At 40.9% G+C, this 26,491-nt stretch overlaps 1 protein-coding gene and 1 long non-coding RNA gene across 2 annotated transcripts in view; one reads left to right on the forward strand and one right to left on the reverse strand.

The window, feature by feature from the left end:
- The first annotated feature begins 1,271 nt into the window (after positions 1 to 1,271).
- On the forward strand, positions 1,272 to 25,818 carry LOC126388825 (uncharacterized). The gene is made up of 7 exons (XR_007569793.1): positions 1,272 to 1,303; positions 3,874 to 3,991; positions 8,137 to 8,284; positions 8,407 to 8,574; positions 8,677 to 8,785; positions 9,322 to 9,429; positions 24,099 to 25,818. It is a non-coding gene; the product is annotated as an uncharacterized LOC126388825 (long non-coding RNA).
- The window catches only part of si:dkey-237h12.3 (teneurin-3), a 188,527-nt gene continuing 166,790 nt past the window's right edge, over positions 4,755 to 26,491 (reverse strand). The window contains exons 24-31 of the mRNA XM_050042122.1: positions 24,071 to 24,225; positions 19,611 to 20,488; positions 18,173 to 18,348; positions 17,494 to 17,729; positions 15,129 to 15,425; positions 9,761 to 11,372; positions 7,512 to 7,642; positions 4,755 to 6,907 (exon numbers count right to left, since the gene is read on the reverse strand). Coding sequence (XP_049898079.1) covers positions 6,155 to 6,907; positions 7,512 to 7,642; positions 9,761 to 11,372; positions 15,129 to 15,425; positions 17,494 to 17,729; positions 18,173 to 18,348; positions 19,611 to 20,488; positions 24,071 to 24,225 — 4,238 coding nt within the window. The 3' untranslated portion in view covers positions 4,755 to 6,154. The remainder of the gene's footprint in view (positions 6,908 to 7,511; positions 7,643 to 9,760; positions 11,373 to 15,128; positions 15,426 to 17,493; positions 17,730 to 18,172; positions 18,349 to 19,610; positions 20,489 to 24,070; positions 24,226 to 26,491) is intronic.

Below are 26,491 nucleotides of genomic sequence, written 5' to 3' on the forward strand. Positions count from 1 at the left end.
CTTGAATAAAATCTGTCTTCATTTTTTTTTTAATATTCTATAAAAAAAAGGTCTTAAAAAGCGTTAAATTAAGTGTCTGACACCTGTAGACAGCCTGTATGAGCTCAGCATACCTTTAATTACCACAGTGTTCTAGCGATTATTAGATAATTAGATGTTGAGATTAAAATGTTTAAAGATTCTGACGATCAAATGTTTTCATCAGATGTAATCAAAGAAAAATGTTTTTGCACTCTTACTATAACTGGTTCTATGTTATGCTCTCAGTGTATACATACTTTAATTACCTCGTTCTTACATAATTCTGACACATAACCTTTACAGTTATTATTCTGAGCAGATTGCTCAGAGTTGCAAAACAAGCAATTGGAAAAAGCAATGAAGTCATTATATTGTGGACTATTTATCTACATTATAGGAATAATACAGATGCATTTTGCTCACAAACTGAGACGATAAACTACCAACACATTTATGTAGAACTGTTACATTTGTTTGTTTGTTTGTTTACAGCAACGTAAGGCCGATAATAATTTGACATCAAAGTGAGTGGCAACATAAGTGGTTGAGATTGCTGTGCTGTATTTCTGCTGCTTATAGATGATTATGGTATCAGGATACATTTTTTTATCTTATAATCATCCAGTCAAAGTTTAGGTCATGTCAAGATGAGAAGATTATTTTGAGTCCACGAGAAAACAGAGCTGATGTCAGAGCTAAGAACAAAGCTTGTTATGTCCAGAGTGTAAAATAATTATTCTGTGTGATCATAAAAAACAAAGCCTGCTGGCCCTCCCTGCCCTTGTGTTAGGAAAATAACTTCAGCAGTTTGTTTCTGACTTTTGGCACCTTCATGTGCAGCAATCTGCACGCTGAAATAGAGTTTTTTGTTTTAATTTTGCAGCAAATTGGTTTGTATAATAAGCAGTATTTATCAAAATAATTACAAGGTCATGAGAGCAGGTGCTTGTTTCACTGTAGTACTATCATACCTTCATCTGTTCATTGTTCGTTTTTGATTTATTACATTCAAAACATTTGCTTAAGAGCATATATTTTTGTTGCCTTGCCTTTTTAATTTATTTTATCTATCTGGTATCATTTAAGTCTCAGAGAAATGTAGTTTTCCTCCAGTGGAATTGGTCAGCCTCTCCCACTGTTAAACTCATGGCATATGAAATCCTGCAAAAGAAATATGATTTGAGATAGTATTTTGGCTGTCTGTTACACACCTCAAATTTAATTTGCCTCTGCAGGTCCTGTTGAGAGAACGAGAGAAGAGTCTACAAGTTGTCAGCTGAAGGTGAGTAAAAGCAATAATGAACACCATCACCTTGTGTGCTTGTGAAAATCTAATAACACTGGCTGGCAGAGAAAGCAGGTTTGGTTAAAGTCATGGAAGGACACCAACACTGAGATGAGTTTTGACAAAAAAACCCACTCAAACCATTTGCTGGAATGTATAGCATCATCAGTGGAAGAAGTGTCAATTTCATATTTTCAAATTTGTGATGCCCTTGGAGATGCAATCAGCTACACACTGTTATTTTATTTACTAGAAGCTCATTAGGGAGCTCAATCTGTTGACTATACCATGTGTTCATAATTACCTAATCAGCTCGGTTGATGCACTTGATCGCACATTTCTAATATCACATCAATGATCGCTGCATCACTACTGTAAATTTAGCTTCACTTTGAATTACTGGAGCTTTCCTTACTCCCAGCTCCACGTCACATGATTGTAATTGAATTTGAGTGGCTTTTCAAAAATTCAAACCAGTCCAAAATTAACCCCCGAATATATCCGAGCTGTGTGACGTCCATCTCAGGCATCATATATGATGTATAGCTTCCTCCTCAGTGCTGTGGTGTTTGGCGGTGCCTCCATGATGGGACGTATAGGCTGCATGTCTGGCAGTGTGATTCCATATGGCTACCTCTGTGTTACGTGCGTAAAATGAGGCTCAATTGAATTATGAAACATGCCTTTTTTTTCCACCATTGCTCTGATGTGGTTATTGCGTGATGCTTTCAGGTCTTTGATGTTCTTGCAAAGTCGTGCCATCTCTTTTATATAAGCCTTTGAAGTTGGTCTAGTTGCACTGCGCAGTGATGTGCCGCTCTGTTGCTTTGGCAGTGCCTACTGTGGTCACAGTGTGATACTGCAGCAGCACTGCGGATCATTTTAATATTAGTGGTTGATCTATTCTATTTGATATCTCTTTAGATTAACCTGGAGGATCCAGAAGTGATATTTGGTCTTTTTTCCCCCTGCAACATCTGGCACGCTAATCACTAGAATTTTAATGAATCATTTGAAGTTGAAGCTCAAGCAGCAATATTTTCTGACCTCTCTGAGAGCAAAGTGATGGCTGCTGTTGTAATAAGTGCACCGCTACATGATATGTACATTAAACAGTCAGCTGGAGGACTGGATGACTTTCTGAACTATGCACTGTGTACCACTAGGGAGCATCAGAGGACTTTTAAGAGAAGGAGAGATTTGAATGCTTCATATCTGGCAGAGCAGTTTGTATTTGAAGATATTTCAGCAGGGTTTTGGCGGGGTTTGAAACTCTTTGTATGGTTATATCAAAACAAAATGGGGGTTCGTACGAGTTCACTGTAATTTCAGTGTGAAGGAACAATAGACAGTAGCTCACAGGAGAACTTTAATAAGACATTCAGTTATCAGTTGGTGGTGAAGTTGGGAGGGGCGGTGCCCTCAGGGAGTCTGATGAAAACTTTGAAGGCATGTATTTTAAATTGTGAGCTGAGCATCTTTTAAAGAGATGCAGCATTTTTTCAGCTCCATATGTTATAAAACATTGTTAAATTTCTGAAAGCATACAAAGAATCTGTGGGATATTGGAGGAGCAAGGGGGAGGTCAAAAACAACGGCATAAAACAAACTCTGAGCAAATAATATTCTGTACCCATTTGGTTTGAAATTCTGTTTGAAGTTAACCATGAAAAAGAAATCACTTTCATATGAAGTTGTTTTCCGGATTATAAATTCCATCATCAGAACTTCTCTGCGCTTTGATGAATAACACTGAGCATAGGAAAGCTCATCACAACCAAGAGCAAAAGAATGAGAGGAGAACGCACATTGAAATGTTTGCCGTGGTCACTTGATTAGAGCAGTAGTGGCGATCGTTGTTATTTTGGTGACTAGTTTGAAAACTCCATTTCGGCCTATTCTTACACCAATTGTGAAAATACAACTGCACACCAATCCTAGTTTCTCTCTTTCACCAAATATTAGCTTAATTGCCTTATTAACTCTCTGCAAAACATACTTTCAAACTCAAAAACAAAATAAAACTTACCAAAACCGTCTTAATTAGTCTTAATAGTCAACTAATGAGTTATTCCACTTTTCCAACAATCACCAACTCCATTTTGGTTAAAATAAACCTTTAATTCATTGAGTTAGATGTGAAAATATTCTGACCGGCACGCTGGTTTCTCTATAGACCTTTTTACACAGAGATTGCACTACAGGGTCGCTACGAAGTCCCTTCTTTATGACTCGTGCATTTTTGCACAGCACCAAACAACAGCAGCATCATGCTTCCTCTGTGTGTGACTTAAGACAGCATGTCGGCATCGTGGAAGCAAGAGTTGCGACGGGCGTGACGTTAACAGAGGAGGCCTGCTGATATATAACATACGCGGCAGGGCTTCATGAACAGTAACAATTGCATTAACATGGTGATATCAATCATTTACCATCCCGCTTACTCGTCCTCTGCTCAGAGGGTCAGGAGCTCCTGCACCTCATTGCTTTCCCAATCTGTGACATTTCTGGCTGCTGTTCTTCCTCTATGAGTTAGCTGCTAACTGCTACATTTTAAAATCTCCCAGCAGGTGGTGGCTGGCATAACAGATCATCAGATGTCACACTATGATCCCGTCCTGCTGGCTGTCCCATTTATACAGACATCGTTTCGGTGCTGTTACTGCCTCTGATGCTGCCTTAAAGGTAAGACAACTCTTTCCCCCCATTCAGCGATTGTACCTTAGCGTTTGTACAGTTATTCTGCCTTACTGTGCTGTGTAAGGCAGAATAACAGTGTGAAATTCCCGCCTTGAAGAGGCAGTGTAAAATGGGCTCATCTCGTTCTTTTGCGGCAGCTACAGGACATCATGTTTAAGTAAACATGCAATTAATGTTAGGAATATAAACAGGGAAATATCAGTTGCGTTGATATTTTAACAGATTGCTTATCTAACTTGTTACTGCAAAACCTCACCTCAGCGAGTTTGCAACTTGCTTGTACAACATTCTCAACAGCAACAGTTCACATAAAAATGGCAGCTGCTCTGATCGTCCTGCTGCATTGATCTGAATGAGAATGTCTGTTGTACTCTCATTCTAGTTCTCTCTCACAACCCAAATGTAATTTTAAAAAATTGAGCTATCAAATATTCACACAAAGTCATTCCTTAAAATCCTTTTTGCTTTTGATGCTGACGGAGTAGATTGTTTGAGGCAGCTGTCTACATTTCAGGTTAGTTACACTCAAAATCTCTTCAGCTTCAATTTACACACTTCAGTTCAGAACAGCTTCAAGCAGCTGACTTCAAATTAATGCTGCATTTGTCTTCTTTGGCTTTGTAGCTCAGAAGATGTATTTTTTAATTATTTATGTAGTTTTTTTTTTTTTTTTTTTGCATACTGGCACCATGCATACTTAACTATTTGGAAAGACTTTAAGCATCGTTGATACCCAAATTAGTGTCTGAGTAACCCGCCAGCTAATTTTCTCACCTCTCATATTCATTGTGAAACTGAACCGGCGTTCAGTGAAAGATGGGAACAAAAAGGCAGAACTTAGTCCAATTCTTAAAAAAACAAAACACACCAAAAAAGAACCCCAATATCATTTTAATCCGTGAGTGCATTTAACATTCAAAAAAAGTATACCTACCGAGAACATGGATGTGATCTATATTTGGATCCACTGTAACCTTGTTTATGTGAGATGGGTTCATGAAATATTTGTGTTGATGAAATATTCATTGGACAGGAAGCCAGGTCAAAAGGCATTATGCCCAATAAACATTAAATTTAGTGGAAATAATAGTTGACTGCATGTTATAGATACATCACCACTTGTAAATACTTGTCACTACATGCACAGGTTTCTGTTAATTACTTAAACAGAGCATTGTGAAGAAGCCCCACATAGCCATATTAGGAGGAACTTAAAAAAAAATGCTTGTCTGAAAAATTAAAAAAAAAAAAAAAAATCAAAATCAGCTGGACTTTATTTGTCATGTATAAACACAACATAAATTACTGTTAATATGACTAATACAGACATTTATTCAGTTTCTTAAAAAAAACGCCATAAAACTCTTGCATAATTTACAAAACATGGTGTCCCTGTGCTATCCAAGACACATCTGTGCCTTTTCCCCCCACAACAGAGTTCGTCATACCGTCACTGTCCTTTTTCTTTTTTTCTTCTCCACAATGAATATTGGGTATTTAAACATGGAAATTGTTCCTTTTTTTCAGTTTAAAAGCATCTCAAAGAGAATAAGACATTTTGATGTTTTCAATGTTTACAGTGCTAAATCTGGTATACATAGTGGTTGTTTGGTGAGGATATCTCTAACGTCAGAAGTCTCTGATTTTAAAAACAAACATTTGCTCAAGGACACTGCTTGCTCTTGGGAGTGTGAACTCTCGAGCCCCGTACTTCTAACGAAGTGCAGATATGCATAATGTAAACATTTCCTTTGCTCTTATAATACTTTCGGTAGAGCCAGACTTTTCTTGATGAAAAAAGAAAAAGAAAAAAAGTAAAACACCTAAATTAGCTCACTGTTTCCCAAAAGACACCACTATTCCTCTGCTTCAGAGTCCAGAGTCCAAAAGGCTTGTGCAACAGAGGAACTGACCTGTAATTGCCATGTTAAGGCTTGGTGTAGTTATACATTTACTCTGTAGTCCCTAGGTCACAATGCACAGCATTGCTTTTGACCCCTTGTATTTTTTTCTTTTTTCTTTTTTACAAAACACACGACACTCAGGGTACATAGCAGCAACCTTTGATTACAGTTGCTTTTCATTTTGTCTGCTAGTTATGTCTCTACCAAAACTGAGTCTCTTTGGCAGAAAATGCACCTCGTATTGTTACCTTTTCCCAATTTCGCTTTGCCGAAGAAAGTGGATGTTATTAGCGCTGTCTGCTAATTCTGGGTACTGCTCAATGGAGAGCACGTAGTACCCGTCATAACCCAAAACTTTTCCACTACTCAGAAGCTGCCTCTTCTCCCCCTCTGTCCAGGGGCGGACCCCTTCCTCGCCATCTCGCACCCGCTGCTGTTCTCTCGCCCACGCACCCGCAAGAGCGCGCTGACGAGCAAGCTCAACAACCCGCGCTTTCTCCTCGTCCACCGTTGATCCGTAGCGGATATGAAGAGCTAGAGCACCAGCGCGAATCTCCACATCCGCGAAACGCCGTGTCCGACTATCCATGACTGTGGTAGACTGGGAAACAGTCACATTGACGCCATTCTCCAGAGTCTTGTGTCCACTGGTGAGGTGCAGTGCAGCAAGGTCGCCGTCTGGAAGGCCTGGCTTGACGAAGTAGTGTGTGTCCCGCCCTTCTATAGTGAAATGGAGGTCTTCCAAATAGAAAGCGTTGTTTAGGATTGTTGCAACCTTGATACAGTCCTCACTGGCCACGTTGAGTGTGTGAGTGTGAACGCTGCCCTTGTAGATGGCAAACATAACGGCTCTTCCGATGGGAGACATTGCCGCTGAGAACCACAGCCAAGACTTTTCACCTCTGCGACCTCGACTGAGATGGACCTCTGGCAGCCGCTCGAATGACAAGAGAGAGTGCGCTTGTCTGGTTACTTCCTGCTGGACCCCAGAGATAGACTGTAGGAAAAGTGCAGTGAAACGTTAACGCCTGAACATGGCAGAACCTGACTCTCCAGGCCATTTAGAACCAGCTACTGCTCTGCTTCAGAGAGTTTTTCATCCCCGTCTAAGATAATGGTCTTTTCAAGCTGTGTTCTCAAGCCAAAAGTAGATAAATCTCCCATGACAATTTTACAGCAACACTTTTTGTGTTAAGGCCTTAAACCAAAGAAGCCTGGCATAAATAGTCTCAAAAGATTGTTTAAACAGCAGCAACACCAAAATACTACATATAAAGCTAGACGTTGTTAAAATGTGTAAAACTGGTAACTAAAAGAACAATACAGAGGAAAGTACACTTTGTGCTTATTATGCGTATTATTATGCAAATACAGCCCAATTAAAATTGATAGTCTATGAAATACATAGCAATCCAATTAAGAGATGGCAGCTTCAAAATACTGATGTAAGAGAAAAACAATGGAAAAAAATTCAGTTTTTTTTTTTTGTTGTTGTCTGTCTGATCCCCTACTCTTTCAAAAGCATATTTTCTGTTGGCTGGAGGAGCGTAGTAGTTGTTTATTTCGTGTTCAATATGCATGAGAGACATTAATTTACCCACCGGCAGATCATCCCAGCGCTGACTCTTCCTCAGCTCATAGGATGGCATGCTCAAATCGAACTTTGGGACCGGAAACCCAGGGATGGTGTTGTGGAGATGAAAGCCAAAGGTTACAAGCCAGCTGTTCACATCTGTGCAGGAAGAATAAATTAGGCTTTTAGGAAGTTTCAACATGAATACCTTTGTACCATAAATGTTCATTAGAGAGAGGGTTTTGATAAAACTTTAATACTGTAAATTGAGAAAAAAGATTAAACAATTCCTTGAGCATTTAAAGGGAAAATTTGCCATCTTTTATGTGCATGCCTAATCAGTGTTGATGGTAAATGCAGTCGATTGAAGCAATAGATTCCTGAGTGCGTGCTTTATTGACCGAGAGAGCCGAGGTCGCAGCTACAAAATCTGTTGTTCTTCCTGCATCCAAGTGCTGTCATGTGGCGTGACAGTGATGCAGTTGGTGGCAGGAACAACCACAAGCTTTATTTTACCTCTGGGTAATCAGCGTACACTTTACATGCCGCTCAAAAACAACATTTTGTTGCTCTCTTGCTTGAATTGCAAACTATGGATGCTTTTCATTCTACTAATGTGTGTCCCTCACTTGCTTCTCTTCCTCACATCTTAGCCCCTCCCAGCGAAGATGTGAGAGATGCAAGAAAGTCTCTTCTCTCCTTGTCTCCTCAAATTGCATTAAAAGGGTTGGAAAGTTCTCCATGATTTTGGAGGGTGAACAATTTCACAGGAGGAGGGAGGATGCGAGGAAACGCAAGTTGGTAAAATGAAACTCACCCTAGCTGTGTCTCAGTGAAAATAGCATCCCAAAAATATGAATGAAGGCCATGATACATTTTACTGTGTTTTGGCTGACTAAAATATTCATTTGTATTTATTTAAGCCAGAGTATAACTTTGCCGTTGCTGCGAGGCTGCTGTGCTGGAGGCCGATGGAGACCTTCCAGAGCCTGAGCTGCTGAGAGGAAACACCGACTGTTGGTGCCTTTGCTCAAATTGGCCTCCAATGCCAACAGAAACAGAATCATTCTGCAGCAATAAATTTCAGTGTGGTAAGTTTTTGTTGGATGCTGTCGCCGATGCCAACCCCGAGAGAACTTGTATGTGCGTTTCCACATTACTATGCATAAAAGTTTTACTTGGTACTTTGACAGATGGGTGCTGGAGACCTTCAGGATCCCGCAGATAGACTGAAGAAGATGACCAAGACCAGCAGGATGGAGAGGGCAGGTCACCACTGAGTACTTTTTCACCTACCCTTTTGTAAGCTATTTTGTTGAGTTGCCTCTTAGCAAACTGAGTAAGTTGTAGTTGTAGTTGTAGTTCACATTCAGTCTACGGAGCTGCTGTGTGTTTATTTTGTTACCTGCAGAAGTATAGACACAACTTTATAGGTTTAACAGACTAGTAAAGCCAAATGCTCACATGCAATGCATCCTGGTAAATGAAAGCATTGTCAACATGGCTCCATGAGCAGGAGAACTCAGCTCTCGATCAAGAGAGCACGCACTGAGGAATTTATTGTTTCAATTGGTGACATTTACTGTTAACACTAATTGGATACCTGCATAAAAGATGGCAGATTTTTCTTTTAGGTGACTAATTGGATATTTAATCCAAAATAAATAAATGAATCTAAAATGTTAACATACATGTATATATACATACAGCTACTAATAATCCTAAATTAGTTGACTGACAGCAAATTAATTGGCAACTATTTCAGGTTTCTTCTTCTCTGTGTTACAGTTTTATCACTGTTGCTTTGCAATATTTATTTTTTTCTCAATATTGGACAGGGGATTATGGCATGCTGTGGGGTGCCACAGGCTGGAGTTGAACCCGGACCTCCCGCGTCATCATCTTTGGATGCTTGAAGTTGCCTCTGTAGTCACCCCTGTGTTGAGGTAGTCTTTTGGTGGCTAACTGGCCTTATATTTCATTTAGTGTTGGGATGAAGTGCTCCCCAGCACCCTGACACTGCTTTTCTGCTGAAGAAAAACACTATGTGGACACTGGCCCTTAGTTGTTAAGTTCTGCTTGGCTGTCATATAACACAGTTAATCATCATATATTTGGGCTAATGATCAGATAAAAAATGTAACACTGCTTATGCAAGTTATAATGGGATTTTTAGATATAAAATTATTAAGTGAAAAAATTTGTCTTAAGAATCAATAATGAAAATAACCATTAGCTGCAGCTCTAATAATAATAATCAATAGGAAAATCTCTTACCTGCAACATATTCTCTCACTTCATGGACTTTGCTGATGGGGTTGTTGTTTCTGAACATGTATAAATTAAAAGGAGCTGGTTCTTTGCCAACTTTTTGCCAAGTAGAGACATCTGGAATGGTCCACCTTCCTGACATGATGTCATAATCCTGCTCCCCGAAGTGCAGCAGTTTGGTCAGGGGTTCATACAGTCCTCCGTGGAACCCGAGCACAAGCTGGAAGTCTGGGTTTGAGTCGAAGTAGACTTCACCGTACGCTGTGTACTGCAGCTGTTTGACCAGGAGGCCGTTACTGGTGAAGACAGCCAGAGGTGTGCCGGTGTTATCACAGGCAATGTAGAACTCCTCCCCGCTGCTGATCTCCATCGCAAACAGGTGGCCTTGGAGGTCGTAGTAGAGTGAGGTGATCTCTGAACTGGAGTGGTTGTATACATGTGTAATCCTGGCCGGGTAGCTCAGGTCAGCGTAGAAGTATTGCAGGTGTTGGCCCAGGCTTGTCTTGGTGGATACTCTGCGTCCGAGTCCATCATAGCGATACTGAATGGTCCAGCCGCTGCTCTTGCTGTAAACCCGTACCAAGAGTCCTTTGGAGTTGTACTCAAAGATTTCTGCTCCCCTCTGACGAAGAAAACCATCTTCATCCATTCTGTATTGGATATCTCCAAGGCGGGTGATTCGGTCTCTCAAGTCGTAGCGCAGAGGAAGAAGTCTGGCACTGTTTCCTGCATTCAGCAGGTGCAGATTTCCATTGAGGTCGTACGTATAGCGCCACATCACTTTCTCGTTCAGGTACACAGTCTGGAGCTGACCATCCACGTCATACTCATAGCTGTACTTGGTGGTGTTGGCAAAGGGGCCGATCTTGATCTCTCGCTTGGTGACTCGCCCCACGTCGTCGTACTGGAAAGTGATCCAGTACATGAGCGAGCGGAATATTTCATACTGGATCTCCTTGATGCGCCCGTGTGCATCAAAGTGCTTGGTGTAGGTCATGACTGCAGTGGATATGATCTGATTGATGTCATAGTAGATCACCCCGAACTTCCCAAACTGTTCAACCTTTCCTGAGATGTCATCAAACTGGTACAGATCGATGGGCAGTGGTGTTTCGTTGATGACACCTTGCACGCTGGTGACACGCAGGCTGCTGTCATAGGTGTAGTCAAAGCGTGCATTGACCATGCCGTCCTCACTGAAGCGGAAAATCTGCCGGTCCACCAGGGGACCCACTTGGCGATAACGGATGGAGCAGATGAATCCTTCATTCTGCAGGTTGACGGTCTTCAGCACTCCCGCTGTCTCGTCGTAGGTGAAGCTGACCCTTGTGCTGTCGTACAGGATCTCTGACAATTTGTTCTGCCTGCGGTACCTGTACAGGATCCTACGGCCCGTGCCAAGGTGAGCCACTCTCAGAAGGAGGCCGTCTTCGCTGTAGTCCACAGCCACTGAGGCGTTGCTCTCTGGGGGGTGATAAAGGTTCCTGTAGTAGCCCACGGAACGGATGGTCTGCATGGTGTAGCGGGCCACGCTTGGCATCGTGACAGCAGAGAGCCGGTCCAGGGAGTCGAAATCAAATATGTACTGCCGCTGACTGTGGAGCAGGAGAACCATGGACTAAAGGGGGGAAAAAAAGCAAAATAGCAGGTGTTTCCTTGAGTAAAATAATAATATCAATACATAATATATGTGTAATGCCAGGCAATGTGAGCGCAGGCAAAGTGAGCAGATATTTCCTGTTGGAGAAAGGGAGAAACAGGGTGTATGAAAAATGCACTAGGCTGAGGTAACTATCGCTGTTGAAATACAGTAGCTACCAACTGTACTGCCTATTGTCTGATCTGTTAGTGCAGAATGTTAATGCTTTAGTCTCAAGCACCCTGAATAGGATAACAAGGAAATCATGTTAAATAGTTTGTAGATCTTCTGTCAAAATCATTTACTAAAAACGCTGGTGTAGAAGATTGTTTGTTTTTCAGATATGTTCAACACAAGTATCTGACATGTTTACTTTTAACTCCTATTACCTGCTGAGACGATTGTAATTAATTTACAGTATGCAGTTTGGAGTGTGGTCTGTCTTCTAAAGGTTTACCACCCTTTCTGTTAAAATGTCAGGCCCAGTCATCCGTTGTGACACAGAGGTTCCCTGTGCTCCCTGAGCTCTGTGTGTTCCTTCTGTCAGAGTGTTGCCATGGCCTCTTCAGGTCACGCAATGAAAGGATGTGGCCAGGAGTGGCTGAGGAAATCTCTGCATGTTTTTATAGCGCAGCATCTCAGTGCAATCTTAAATACACTCTACAAAAAAGGATATTTTTTGGGGAAGAGACGGAGTGATGCAGCGGAAGAGTGGTATTTTGCTGTTCGACATGATGTAACAGTTGAATGATCAAAAGACCTGCCGGTTTTGTAGATTCCTACAGTTTTTATTTTGGGCAGAATATGTGAGGCGTAATATACTCTGTAAATCCCTATGTACATTATATAGCCTCAGTGTGTTCTTTGTTAACTAGCAGGAGAGTAGATTACTATATTTTCCAAAGAAACTATGAAGCTAGGAGCGGATGTGAGGACTAGACAAATAAACTTTTTCCCCAAACATTCGCACATTTGTAGTTGTGGCAGTCAGAAAGGCACATATATATTTAACAACTGTATTTACTCAGTTGTTAAATGTGAAAATTGTGCTCTCGCAGGATTTCATATAATTATAGCCTGCCTATCTCCCAGTGTGTTGCCTCTGTATTTACTCAGTCTTTCAATTTGTACTCCTCTCCGGTCGCTCAGACTAAAAATCGGTGGAAACAGTCATTAGGTGTGGGGTGTCCAGTCTTTGTTGGTTTCAGCTATTTCATCTTCTATTGATTTATTATTATCTTTTATTTGTATGGGACCACGGACAGTATTAAATATGAATGTTACCATCTCATCTGTTGTACTAGAGTTAGCTTAAAGCTCATTTTTCTCTGCAGTCCTGTAGCAGGTTATAATTAAAGCATACATATAGTGATAGAACAGCACTACTGTAAACAAACAGCAGCACAACACAGCCAGGGCCTCATTACAGAAACTTTCTAGGTCTGAAATCCTGTCTTTTCTCAGTTTGGGAGGATATCGAGGATTTTTCTATATTACAGAAACATGTTTACGAACTGCATTCAGGAAAAAATCCTATCTGATCCTAGGATAGTAATTTAGCTGTTACATACTGTCCTAAATTAAGGATGTGAGGGATTTCTAAGCTTAGGTATCCTGTCTTAGACCCTGTCCTAAATTCAATTTAACAGCCAAAAATGGCAGGAGCATTAATGTTATGACAATGAAGATAAAGGAATGACATGAACACCAAAATATAATGAATATAAGGCTACTCAAACTGCATGATGACAATTTACATTTCAATAAAAAAATTACAATGGATTAATAAATACAAATTAATAATTAGTTCAAATAATCCCTCTTCAACTGCCATGATTAGTGCCTCCGAGCCCTTGTAGCTGAAATTAAACACCCGTGTTTTTTTATCTGTATCTGTTCAACCATCTAAATTATCTGTATCCATATCCATACTTTGAATGGGTGTGGTTAAAATAGAGTGGGTGTGCCTTAAACTAGGAGTGGATGGGACCTAACCGCAAGTTGTTATTTTTTAGCCTGAAATAGATGGGTTGATCAGAAGTTGCTATATTTATTATTTGTTAGAAAACAATTTACACTGAAGCCTCAGAATTAAGCTTCAGATAATTTTTGATTCACACGAGTAAAGGCTCGTATATGCTCAGCATTAGAGACAACACCTTCTGTCCTTACTGCGTTCATTTTATTTGCACACATTTCCTGAAAGGTTGTGGATACGGACGAAACGGAGCAGCACCACCAGAGACAGTGGAGGCAGTGTAGCTCAGTTCAAGCGAGATACAACCTCAGGAAATGACCAAGAAATTTAAATATTGCCATAACGGAACTAATTGATAATATAGTGAAGAGAAATCTTCGTCCATATTTCGGAATGTATATATAATAGCCGCACAGACCACCACCGTCTACAATGCTGCCTCTGTTTAAAGGTACAATATTACACCCTAATTCACAGTCTCCTGGTTTGTTGTGTAAAACTTTTGACTCCGCCCTCTAGTGTCATCTGTTGTATTTGTTGTATTTCTGCTGTATTTATGCCAACACAATGGATACACGGAAATATGAAGGCATTGACGTTTACGTTTAAAATGGACGTAAAGGGAGTATAAACACAGCTACCTAAATGAGGATGTTCCTTCATCACAAGTATGGGTAATACTCATACTTGTAAAAACTAAATTATCTGTACCGCATACTCGTTTAATTCAAGTATTTGGCTTAGCCCTACAAGCTAGCTAACACGTTAAGTGAGAGCTGTTGATGTTATGGCTTGTCCATCATGAGTAGGGTACACTCTAATCAAAGATACAGGCATGACAGGATGATTGAAGAACAAAATTTACAGTTATAGTTCAGATGTCGTAAGACAGGAGGTTTAAAAGAGGATAGATTGGCTTTTCGATGCCTGGCCCTCTTGTTCGCATATTGATGTATCCTTGAGCAAGATACTGAACCCCATATTGCTGTGACATGTTTAAATGGAGTAGCAGGTGGCACCTTGTACGGTAGACTCTATGACTGCAGTATAAAAGCGCTTTGAGTGGTCGTAAGACTAGAAAGGTGATATACAAGTGGAAGTCCATTTACCATTTACTATGAGTTTAAGAATTGCTTTTGTAATAGGAAACTAGGATTTGACTTTTATGTTTGAAACTTGAGATGGGACAAGCATTTATTTTTCTGTAATGAGGTCCTTCAGTTCTGTTCCCAGCTTCATACACAGTGATTTAAAGAGTACCCTTCTATTGCACAGGCACTGTACACTACTGCCACCAGAGCTGAGTATGCTCCTGTTCAGTTCTTCCTATCACGCATTTTTTAGGACAAGAAATATGTTACTATATGTTGTCAGGCGGAGAAGGTCATTAGCCCTACTGTTTGAATCATTTGGGTCCAGTTTCCTCGGTTAACTCTGACATACTACACTATGCTCCACACACTGGGTAGAGGTTTCAGTGTAGCTCATGGATACAATCCCTCTGAACATTTTTATATCTAAAGCATGCAAATGATGCTCATAAATCTGCAGTTAGTGTAAAATGATTACTGTGTATGCTAAGTACCTCTGTAAGAGGCAGAATTATGCACAGGGAGCTGGTGATCATTGCAAAGTAGGTCTCTTCAGGGTGACCTCTGCTACATGTCAGGGTCTTTATTCACCCTGTAGCGATAATGACTAACTCGCCGTACAGTATATCTTACATATTGCTACCTTCGGTCATGTTATTTTCTCACCTGCTCCAAGTAGGTGTAACTCCATATCTTCCCATCAGCAAACACCCTGGAAACCAGGCGGCCTTGGCCATCATACTCGAGCCTCTCAGTGGTGGGACCTCTCTGCAGGGCACTGATTTGCCCACTGCTTGTGCGGCTCACATTAACCGGCAGTAGCTTGCTGCTGGGCACCCAGAGCACTGGGTGGCCTGCTGTGTCGTATATAATCTTTAACAGGAACTTCCTGTGGTCATCATAAATCTTCTCTGTCCTCAGGGTGCGATCGTAATCGACAGAAAGAATGTTCCGACCGTTCACCTGTGGGACAGATTTGATTTACTAACGTTAGACAAAAAACATCTACTACTACTTCTAGTGATAATAAGATGTGACCACAGATAAGAAATGATATTAATCAATGTATATTGATTACATAATAGTGCAAAATGGAGAAGACATTCTTGGTTTTGATATCACTGTTCTTTGTCTGGATGGCTCTTTAAACTGTATTCACATCAATTTCACGACAGTTGTCACAGAGATTAACACCTCCCTCACAAGGCTCATTTAACTGAGAGACACTCTGGCGATTATTCAGGTGCACTTAAATCACAACCTCCTAAATTCAGTGGAGACAAAAATTACTCACAGGAAAAGTAACCACCCAAGTTAAGTTCATGGAGAACCATAAATCATAAATCTGAGTGTAAGATCCTGAGGAGGAGGAGTCTGAGGAGGTGGACTTATGTACAGTAGTGGAATATTAATAACCCCTTATATCAGGAATTAAATGTTCATGTGACTCATAAAATTCAATAGAAAAGAATGAATTGCAGAATTATTTTTACAATGATATAATACTGACAGTGACACAGCCACAGACATAAAATAACATCTGTCATTTTTCTGGACAGTCTGATCGGATTTTTGTGCAATTGAACCCTTGAAAGGACAGTTCACCCCAAAATCAAAAATCAAGTTTTTTCTCTTACCTGCAGTGCTGTTGATCAATCTAGATTGTTTTGGTGTGAGTTGCTGAGTGTTGGAGATATTGGCTGTGGAGATGTCTGCCTTCTCTCCAGTATAATGGAACTAGATGGCACTCAGCTTGTGGTGTTCAAAGCTCCAAAAATGATAAATTTTAGAAACAGTGAACAGCAGTGTCTCTTTGCAGAAATCATGACCTGGTTACTCAAGATAATCCACAGACCTTGTTGTGAGCAGTGTCATGTGGAAACTATTTTCTTTCCCCTTAATTACACCTGCCAACCATATAACAAGTGCAGAGGGAGTGTGCACCCACCTAGCACCACTGAGCTAGCTAATGTTTCAGCCGAAGAGGATGCCATTAATGTTTACATCTCACAGGCGGGAGACTCATCCATTAGTAGCTGCACTCTGTTCTGTGTGGTGATATGGTGGACAGGTGTAGTTTGATAGAAAGAAAATAGTTCTTACATGAAAGTGAGGTTCAGGTTCTGTATGTTAGAGTGAGCTGGTCTGCATTGTCCAACTGTAGACTTAATCACTGGTATGTCTTTATTTATAAGGCAATTCATAACTTGCTTCCTTCCTATCTATGTAACTTTATTCGTCGGAAAAATGCTGGAAACATGTCTCCACTCTGTGACATATTCACAAGACCTGCTCTTGCCATCTGTTCCCAAAGTTGGACTTGAAATGGGAAACGGGGCTTTTAGGTATGCTGCCCCTGCAGCTTAGAATCTGCTGCAGAGTGATTTGGGTCTTTGGGAGCTGTTCTCTTTAAGTGATTTCAAAAGTAGATTGAAGGAGTTGGAGGAAGGTGCATCAGGTTGTAGATGCTTTGACTGAATATATGCCTCTACCAATCCAGGATATGCTGACCTGATTTCTTGGTATACTGTGATTTCGGATATTTTTTTTTTCCATTTTATTTCATGTGCTACTGCCTGTCTCGGCCAGGACACTCGTGCAACTTTTAATCTCAGTCAGGCTTTCCTGCTTTAATGCACTTTAAATAAAAGTAAAATAACAACAAGGTCTGTGAAGATGGTAACTGAGTCATGATTTCTGGAAAGAGACATTGCTGTTAAGTTTTTCAAATGTGTATATATATTTTTTTGGTGCTTTGAGCATCACAAGCTGAGAGCCATCAAGTTCCATTATATTTAAGAGAAGGCAGACATCTCTACAGCTGATATTGTCCAACACCTGAGAAGTCACACCAATACAATACTGCTAAGAGGAAAAATATGTATTTTTGATTTTGGGGTGAACTGTCCCTTTAAAGAGGCACTGCCATACCACTGAGGTAAGCAAGGCCACAGGAAATTATATTCATGGGATGCTGATCCCTTGCATGTGCCACAAGGAAGAGAGAGAGAGAAAAAAAAATCAAACATACCCTAAGCTTGCGTCCAAACACGATAACTTTCCCTCTGGCTTGTTCTTTGCGGAAGCGCCACTCAACCAAGTTTTGCCCACTCTCCCCTGGCAAGCTCATGTTGCGTCTGGCTACAGTTGGGTTGGCAGCTCCTGCCAGGATGTGGGGCTCTGTCTGGTAGTGGGTGTCCATCCCGTTGGCATAGGTAATCCTCAGCGAGTTGTCAAAGCCCACTTGATAGCTGCTTCTACATTGGTCTAATGATAGTAAACAAAAAGTGGACAAAAAAAGCAACTGAGAACAGAGGAATAAGTAATTACACACTGGAATTAATGCTATTGACAGTCTCCCCAGGTAATTATTGGTTGTACTTAATTATGCTTTAAGTCCTTAGTATTTCATATTGGACAATTTTCAGATGAAAAGGATTAGTGTGAATGATGTGCTGAAATAACTGGACCATCTGGGTCTGGCAGAGGAGTAGAAACCATTTAGATACAAGGTTGATGTGTCTCCCTGACACCCCAAACCCACACACTGAGAGAGTAATCATTTACACTGTCATCTGTCAGACCCTCTAAGCTGTAATGATACACGACTTAAGCTTACTCAACATTGCCCCGGCGACCCCCGAAACAATGACAAATAACCACTTACAAAATAGCTGCCTGAGTCTGGGAGATGAGCGCCGTGGCCTTACCCTGAGCCAGAGTGTAGAAGGCACGGATGGTTGAGGTATTCGTGGTGATGCTGATTTCCTCCTCTGTCATCGAGCTTTCTATATCCACCGTCAAAGCGCTGTATATGTCTGTGTACAAGTTATTCACCATTCCGGTGGGGAACGTCACGTTCATTAGGCGTCCTTCACTGTCATAGCTGTTTGACAAAAAGAACAGAGAGCATTGATATGTATGTGTGACGGCTCTCAGTGCCACAGTGCATTCAATTATCAGCTCTTTCGTACTTGTTGAGTAAGACCATCGACTGTCACATTTTCTTTCTTTCTTTCTTTTTTTTTAATATGTGTAATTTCCAGAGCATAAGTGAAGGGCCGTCTGTATCAACCCAAGGCGCAATCCAAATATTTGATATGGGAGAATAACACATCTCGTCAGCTATCAGTTTTATAGAAGAAAAGAAAAAAAAACTCACTTGTAATGAATTCAATTATTTGGATGACTGATGTGTCATTATAATCTCAACCGAATGCTTTGCTTTTTTAGTTATAGTAGGGAGATCATTCATGGCATAATGTGACATGACAGCAAATTACACAAGGGAGAAAAAATTCAATCACTGAGAGGCCATGCTACCAAAATCAAGTGTCGTTATGATAGAGAGTCCAGGTGGCTTATTACAGCGAAACATCATGAGTTCACTTTGTTCAGCTTTACTTTTTGAAACGTGTGCATGTCAAAACAACTCACTATCATAACACTACTGTTGCTCCGCCTCTGCTAGCTGCGATATTATTTATTTATATATCATTATTGAACACATGATACACATGGTTTAGTCAAGTAAATAATAAGAAAAAGTTATTAAAGTCTAATTTAACTAGGCTATTTTACAGATCTGAGGCAATTTTTATAATTAGGTTTCAATTAAATGTGCACCCTACAGCAGAGTGCAGGTACAGTAAGTACGGCTACCAATTATAGAGTAAACTTGTACTGAGCTGTGAGACGAGACAGAACGCACGCTGGGTTACACACATGCAAGTACACACATAGAAAACAGTTTGTCTTTGAACCTCATAACTTGAGGTTTTAGTTTGAAATTAAAAAAGGAAAATAAATATTAGTGTCAAACTCACTTCAGTAGCAGGTGACGAGCTCAAAGAAAAGATTAATAAATCATTTAACTGCAAGGCTGTTAAAACTGTCTCCTCATCCTGAGACGCAGGGAATACTTTTTTTGAAATTCCTAAACACAACATTATCTGCCAGGATGCAAAGTGCATTTGTTTTACATAATTTGCATTAGTATGCACACAGTAGGAGGTGTGTTTTAATTTGTACCATGGGCAGGTTCCAGATGCAGAGGGTTTAAATGAATTGCGATCTAAATCAGTCTGACTATTGCAAGTGATGTTAAGATTTCCTCAGAATGTTCCTGCCAGTTTCTATTATACTTACTCGTAGAAAGTTGTCCAGCCAATCTCTGATGTCTTTGTAGCCAGCAGGCCGTTGTTGCCATGGTAAGTGAGGAGCACTAGTTCCTGGCCCTGTGCTGTGAGTGTTTTCAGTCCGCCGTTTGTGCCCATGGTCAGCCAGATCACCTGGTTGTCAGGGGCGACGATACGCACCGGCGTGCGGTTAGGATCTCTCCGGATTCTCAGAGTGTTGCCACTGCTGTCAGTAACAGCTGTGATGTCGTTCTCTGTGCTGTAGCTGAAAGTGTATTTCAAGTCACCGGTGAGCAGGCTCGCAGTGTGCTGGTGGGTGCCATTGCTGTCAAACACATACAGCTCCTGGGCATCAGGGGAAGCCACCTCGTATGTATTGGCACTGGAAGTTGGCCCATTTCTAGAGATGGCCCGGATGCGGATGTTGCCCAGGTCTGCCACGTAGAGTGTTCCATCTGGAGCTGCCACTAAAGAAGATGGAGCATTGAGCCTCGCATCTTTGGCATAGCCATCCCCTGTCTGGTAACAGTCACAGTTGGCATCATTCTTGCAATCGCAGTCGGAGGGAGACCCGGCCAAATGCGTTATCTCACCATCCACAGAAACCTTTCGGATCCTGCTCATCTTTCTCTCATCTGTCTCTGCTATGTAGATGGCTCCATGGTAGGATATGGCAATGGCAACGGCAGATTCTATAGGAGTTAACTGGGCTCTTTGACCGCCAGCCACACCACGCTCCAGTCCAGCCAATGGGCAGTGGAGAGGTCGGCCAGCTGCAATGCTCACTTGACCGTTCTCTGTGATGCGCAGCACGATATTGTTGTCCAGGACAAATAACGAGTTGTCCATGGGGCTAACTGCGAGGTCTGTGGGCCACTCCAGAATCACCTGAAATGCACATTAACATTATTATCTCAAATTACACATTTGAAATCAGAGGTAATAGCTGCTCACTCAAAGTAATCATGAGCCACAAATTGTTTAAATAAACATCAATTTTTCTAAAATGCCACAGTAATGCAAACATAAGCCCAGCTCACATGCTCATGAACAGCATATTCCAAATTTGCATGGTGCATGGGCTACAATTAGCAAGCAGGATAAAATAGTGACATTATAACAGAACATATTTAATCTAAAGAATTTAACAGATTTTTTTCCTATAATGCAACATACAGACTCATACAGAAGTAATCTCTCTCAATCATCATTTATGACCCACTAGAAGTGTGTGGTGGTGTAGTCTGTAGAGACTCTGCCCTCTGCCTGTATTTTCTTAAATATTCTTACTGTCTGTGCCCTGGATGTTTATAAGCATGTATCTCCACAGCTCAGGTGAGGTTGGGGCTTTATTAAAAGGTAGTGACCAGGTGCTAGAACATAAGCAGCAGACAAAAGCCGAATGAGAGAATGGCGAGCGTGTTTACAAACAGTTTACATTTAAGAAGGCATGAATAAATCTTGATTATAGTCATGAATAGGCTGATATACAGATTGACTTAAACTGTAATTAAACTATAAACACACCATGTCCTGCTCTTACGAGCCATTCTCCGTCTCGCTGGCCTCAGACAGGCAATTTATGTCCTCGTAGAAGATTACATTTATCCATTGTTCTCAATAGGTGCAATATATCTAGTTGACTATTAAGACATTGGCTGGTGCAGGAATTAAAGCTGCCATTTTAGCTGCAGGGCACTCTCTCTTTACATTATGCTAGCTTGTCTTAGAATATATAATTTCAATTGGCCTAAAGGGAAAAAAATAAATATTTCTAATACCTTTGGGATGTAAGATTAGTGCTTATCTTCTTGTGCTAGCACTGCTGATACATGAATTTAAGGGATAATTCTGGCCACAGTGACTGTTAAGATAATTCCCTATTATGCCCTCCTCCCCTCTAAACATTTACATTTTATCATGCTGCTACTGAGATTTAAAACCAAGTGAAGTTCCAGGGGGTTATGCATGCCCTGCGTAGCTATAGCATAGCTGCCAAAATAACCCTGAGCATGCATACTAACTGATGCTGGAGCACCCCATTAGGTGATCAATTAAGTATATCAAATTGAATCAAATTAAGTTTAAAATATTTCACACATTAAAAAGAAATAGCAGCATTAACCACATCTTGGAAAAACAACAAGTCGATATTACAATCTGAAGCCGTAACCCCAGCCAACTACTACAATCTGCTTGTCAGAAATGTGTCAGTGAATAAAGAGCTTATTTGTAACAGCACAAATGACTGGCTTGGCCTTTAAATACATAACTGTCATTAAAACTGTCAAACTGCCCCCGAACTGTGCTTTTCCACAGGGTGAATAATAGTGCAACAAACTGCCTTCAAGGCTGCCACTAGTTAAGCTGCACTGAGCCAATTCTCTAGCTGGGATGCCTGAGGATCATACGGTCTCGCCAAAACCATGTCTTTATTGGCTCAGACCAAATGACTTGGTTAATTAGCAAAAAGTGACAAGCTTAATCCTTTGTCTTCATGTTCTCTTATGTTCTTTCCCTTCATGTTCACCCACACACAAACACAGATTGCTTTCTCTTCTGTTTACATTAAAACAAATTCTTATGCTGCTTAAAAACACTGTTAAATTTCCTCCCTTATTTGCATTAATGCATTTCTATTATTACCTCACCTCTCAAAAGGACACAAGAATATTTGTGCTATCTGCTGTCGGGGTCATTTGGTTTTGACTGTTGCAGTCCTTCCTATCTACTTTTGAAGTGTTTTGTTTGCAGTCTCTTTGCAAGCTGATCTGCATTTGAACATCAGAAATCTAATTAAAATGTAAATTGGTTAGTTAAAAAAACAAACCAACAAAAAAAAAGGACTGTTATGTCTGGTGCACACATGTAAGAGGTGAGAGAACCTGATCCTGTGGCAATTTATTCTCAACAGCCAATACACTTAAGAATTCACCTGCTGCAGAAACAGGAAATAGAGGATGCTGTAGACACATCCATTTTCAGATAAAAGCCTTTTGGTTTTTTATTTCTTCATTATTCTTCTGTAGGCAGATCTCAAAACTCTAAAAGAGTGAAATGAGCAGGGATATTAATGTTTAAGTGCTGGGAGCTGCACTTCTACGTTGGATAAAGTGTCATGGTAGTGTAATGCCGTAACCTATTGTGCAAGGCCAGGGCGCTGCTTTTATGTCACCTCATTCACAGGGAGTTAGTAAATTTTTGTGGGACAAAGCCGGCCGTCTTCAGGTGCTGCTGAAGAAAAGGTTTTATGTGAGGCGAACTCGCTACCGCTTGCTGCTTCATTATCATGTATGGTGCAAGTGTCCTCAATCCTGAGTATTTCTAGTGGAACACTAAACACTAATTCAGCTCCAGCCACATCAAAACAAGCCCCCCAAACTGAGTAATTATTCTTCCCTCCATATCATCTGCCTGACCTGAAAACTCATCTTCTCAATAAACACTTCATGTCTCCACTTCCTGCCTAAATCACATCTTCCTCCTAGTGCACATTTCCCCCCTGTACTTTCAGAGAAAATGCTCTGCTCTTTTGGAGTTGAGAGCAAAAAAATCATCTCAGTTCTTTCTTCACCAAGCACCTTATAGTGTTGGTGTTCTAGGAATTGGAGCTTATTCCACTAATGTCAGCGTATGTTACTCCGGATAAGATCTGTCAGTTAAATGCCTGTTGTCTATTTAACATTTATTAAACCAGGAAATCCTCACTGAGATTAAGATTCTCTATTTTTAAAGTGTCCTGGCTAAGAGGGGCAGCAATGCACAAAGCTAACATCATTAAACAGATAACAGAAAATATCTCCCTGGATCAGAATTTAACAAAAATGGGATTATAAAACCATAAATACAATTGCCAGAAAGAATAATTTAGGAGATAACATCCTTGAAGACGAACTTTAAAATCAACCCGAGGGCAATTTAACCATCTGACCATCAATATAGAGAGTAAGACTGATCTAATGTTATCAAACAATAAATGAATTACACTAAAACATCCAGATTGTGATATCTCCCAAATAGCAGGCAGAAGAGAGCGCACAGTTTCTGCAGCAATGATTTAAATTCCTGGAAAGAGACCACTTTTTTAAAGAATTTAATTGCAGAAGGTTCCAGACGGATAGAGCAGCATGCTAAACAGCTCCTCTACCTCGTCCTGAAGAGTTTGGGAACTGTTAATAATAATATGGATGATGAGGTAAATTAAAAAAAAAAAAAAAAAAAAAGCACCTGCAACTTTTCCTCTTACTCCAAAACCGGTTGCCCAGAAAGATTATTATTCATGAAAAGATGGGTTATACTGCATATGTAATATATATGCGGTTATATAACACTGCATATCAATGATGAGTCATGGGTGAGCACACTGAAAGAGGGTTAGAGTGGTGGGGGCACAGGGTGGCGCTGTGACATGCTCTGTGCGAGCACACAGGCCGGGTTAACAACTGTCTGGCACATTTGTGTAGAAGTCACCTGATTGATGTCCATGCTGTTGTCACAGGTCAGAGGGCGAGCCGATGTCAGGTCGTTGGAACCAAGGAAAGTGGAGATGATGCCGTTCTGGTCCACCTTCCTGATTGTGGTGCCATCAACAAAATAAATCAGGCCATTCTTGCCCACGGCGATGCCTGTTGACATCAGGTGAGAGAGGGAGGGGAAAAGGAGAAAAGAAGAGAAAGGAAAAAAAAACTTGTGATAACAGCAAAACATGGTAGATATGCGGCATCTCTGCTTGCATGACTCAGTGGACGGAACACGATGGATACATGTGTCAAGCTTGCCTTCCCATTATTCAGGTCACTGCAAAAAGCACAGCCATCAATAATTCACGGGTTGCTTTTCTGGTATTAAATAATTTCTCAGGCAGAAGTGGGAAAGGCTGTATTCATACGGTACATATGCACTCGCCGCGTCTTGTAACCCTCCCCTCTAAAAAAAGGACCTCATGAGGTGGGGATGTCAATGAGTGGTGCGTTTTGGAGGTTTTTTGACATCGGCAATCATCAACAATCTGCACACCATTTGAGAAATGAATGAGCGAGGGAGCGGAAATGACAGCTTCGGCCAATTTTAGATGAAAGGGGTGAAAGACAGGCAGTTGCCATGGTGACAACTGTGGACTAAATTGTCTCAATGATTGAGTGTCAGCTCAGAGTTTTAAGTCGCAGCCGAGCCAGTGTGGCATTGCTTTAACCATTTGTCCCAAACTGGGAAAATACATCAACGGGCCACGCCAGCCTCCACATCACTCTGCGTCGCCGTGCTGCTTAATAGAGACCAGCACCTATGGGACTTCAATCATAACTCACATGCAGGGAGACTATTTTTTCATTCCCCATGTTGGTTTTAACACCATGTGGTTTTGGGTTTGATTCTACGGAGTGAGAGCGGCTAATCTCAGGAGCATATTTGTAGAGTGAAACATTCTTTAGTTTCTGGAGGGTTTTAAAATGTTTTGAATAAACTTTAACTTCAGTTTTACCCCCAGAGCATGATTTCTTTTTCAATGAAGTCTTTAAAAGCTTCTATGGAAGGTGAGTGGTTTGGTTTGACCTGTGGCTAGGTCTGCGCAAGATTGCTTTCTGCTAAAACATTTACGAGTTGAGGGAGCCCACGGTGAATCCTTGGGAGCTGGCGATTTGACAGTCTGAGATTCTCAGACAGATGAAAAGTGTCACATTTGAGCAGAGTTCACCAAATGTCTGAGAGCAGAAAAAAAAATGGAGCCATCTGCTGTTTCTTCTCTGGTCCCGGCTTCCACCCACTCCATCATTAGAGTCGCTGCCTCAGATTGCCTTCACTCAAGCCTTTATCACCCAGCTGAAGCTGAGCTATTGCAGTTGGCATTCAGAGCGGGCAACAACTAGCGCAAAACAATTCATCTCAGCCTTTTCATCCAGAAGAATTTATGGAAAAGTGAGCAATCCAACCACAAATGGCACAAATGGCCATGTGCTATTTGAATGTGGACAACACGTTGTGCATAGCGGGTATAACTTGTGGATGGCTGTCACTTGAATCTTTAAAGGACTGGAGACTTTACTTTCACAAGAGCTGTTTGAGAAAAGCATCTCGAAGGATCAACTCGCAATTTTAAAGGATATTTACAGGAATATCCAATTATGCTGAATAAATTATGCATTATTTTTCTGGAGGTTAAAACAACAATAACTTTCTGATAGGCAGCAGCAGTAAAAGCCTTAAAAAGACAGTTCACCCCAAAATCAAAATACATTTTACTTTAGTGCTATTTATCAGTCTAGATTGTTTTGGTGTGAGTTGCAGAGTGTTGGAGATATCAGCCGTAGAGATGTCTGCCTTCTCTCCAATATAATTGAACTCGATGGCACTCAGCTTGTGGTGCTCACAGCGCCAAAAAAATAATAATATTAAAAACTTGAGCAATGTCTCTTTCCAGAAATCATGACCCGGTTACTCAAAATAATCCGCAGATCTTGTTGTGAGTAGTTTCATGTAGAAACTATTTTCTCTCTTGGAACTATGTCTGCCAACCAAATCATCATGCAGACAAAAGCGTGCATCTACTCAGACAAGAGGCTCCTATTTATGACAGCACAAGATGTAATTGTTGATGGCATCGTCCTTGGCTAAGCTGTAACGTTAGCTAGCTTTGTGGTGCTAGGTGAGCTAGCAGTAGATGCAGCATCCTTCTGCCTGGTGATACAGTTGGTGGGTGTCATTTGGTAGAAAGAAAATAGTTCCTACATAAAACTGCTCACAACAAGGTCTGTGGATTACAGGGTTCTCACAAGGTGCTTGAATTTTGAGGTAGAAAAAAATCACGCCCTGGAAAACCTTGAAAACAGCCCCTTTTTCAACAAAGTGCTTAAAAAGTCCTTGAAATATGAACAACAAAATGATGTGTTATATTTT

Source organism: Epinephelus moara, chromosome 4 (genome assembly GCF_006386435.1).
Source record: "Epinephelus moara isolate mb chromosome 4, YSFRI_EMoa_1.0, whole genome shotgun sequence".
Lineage (NCBI taxonomy): Eukaryota > Metazoa > Chordata > Actinopteri > Perciformes > Serranidae > Epinephelus > Epinephelus moara.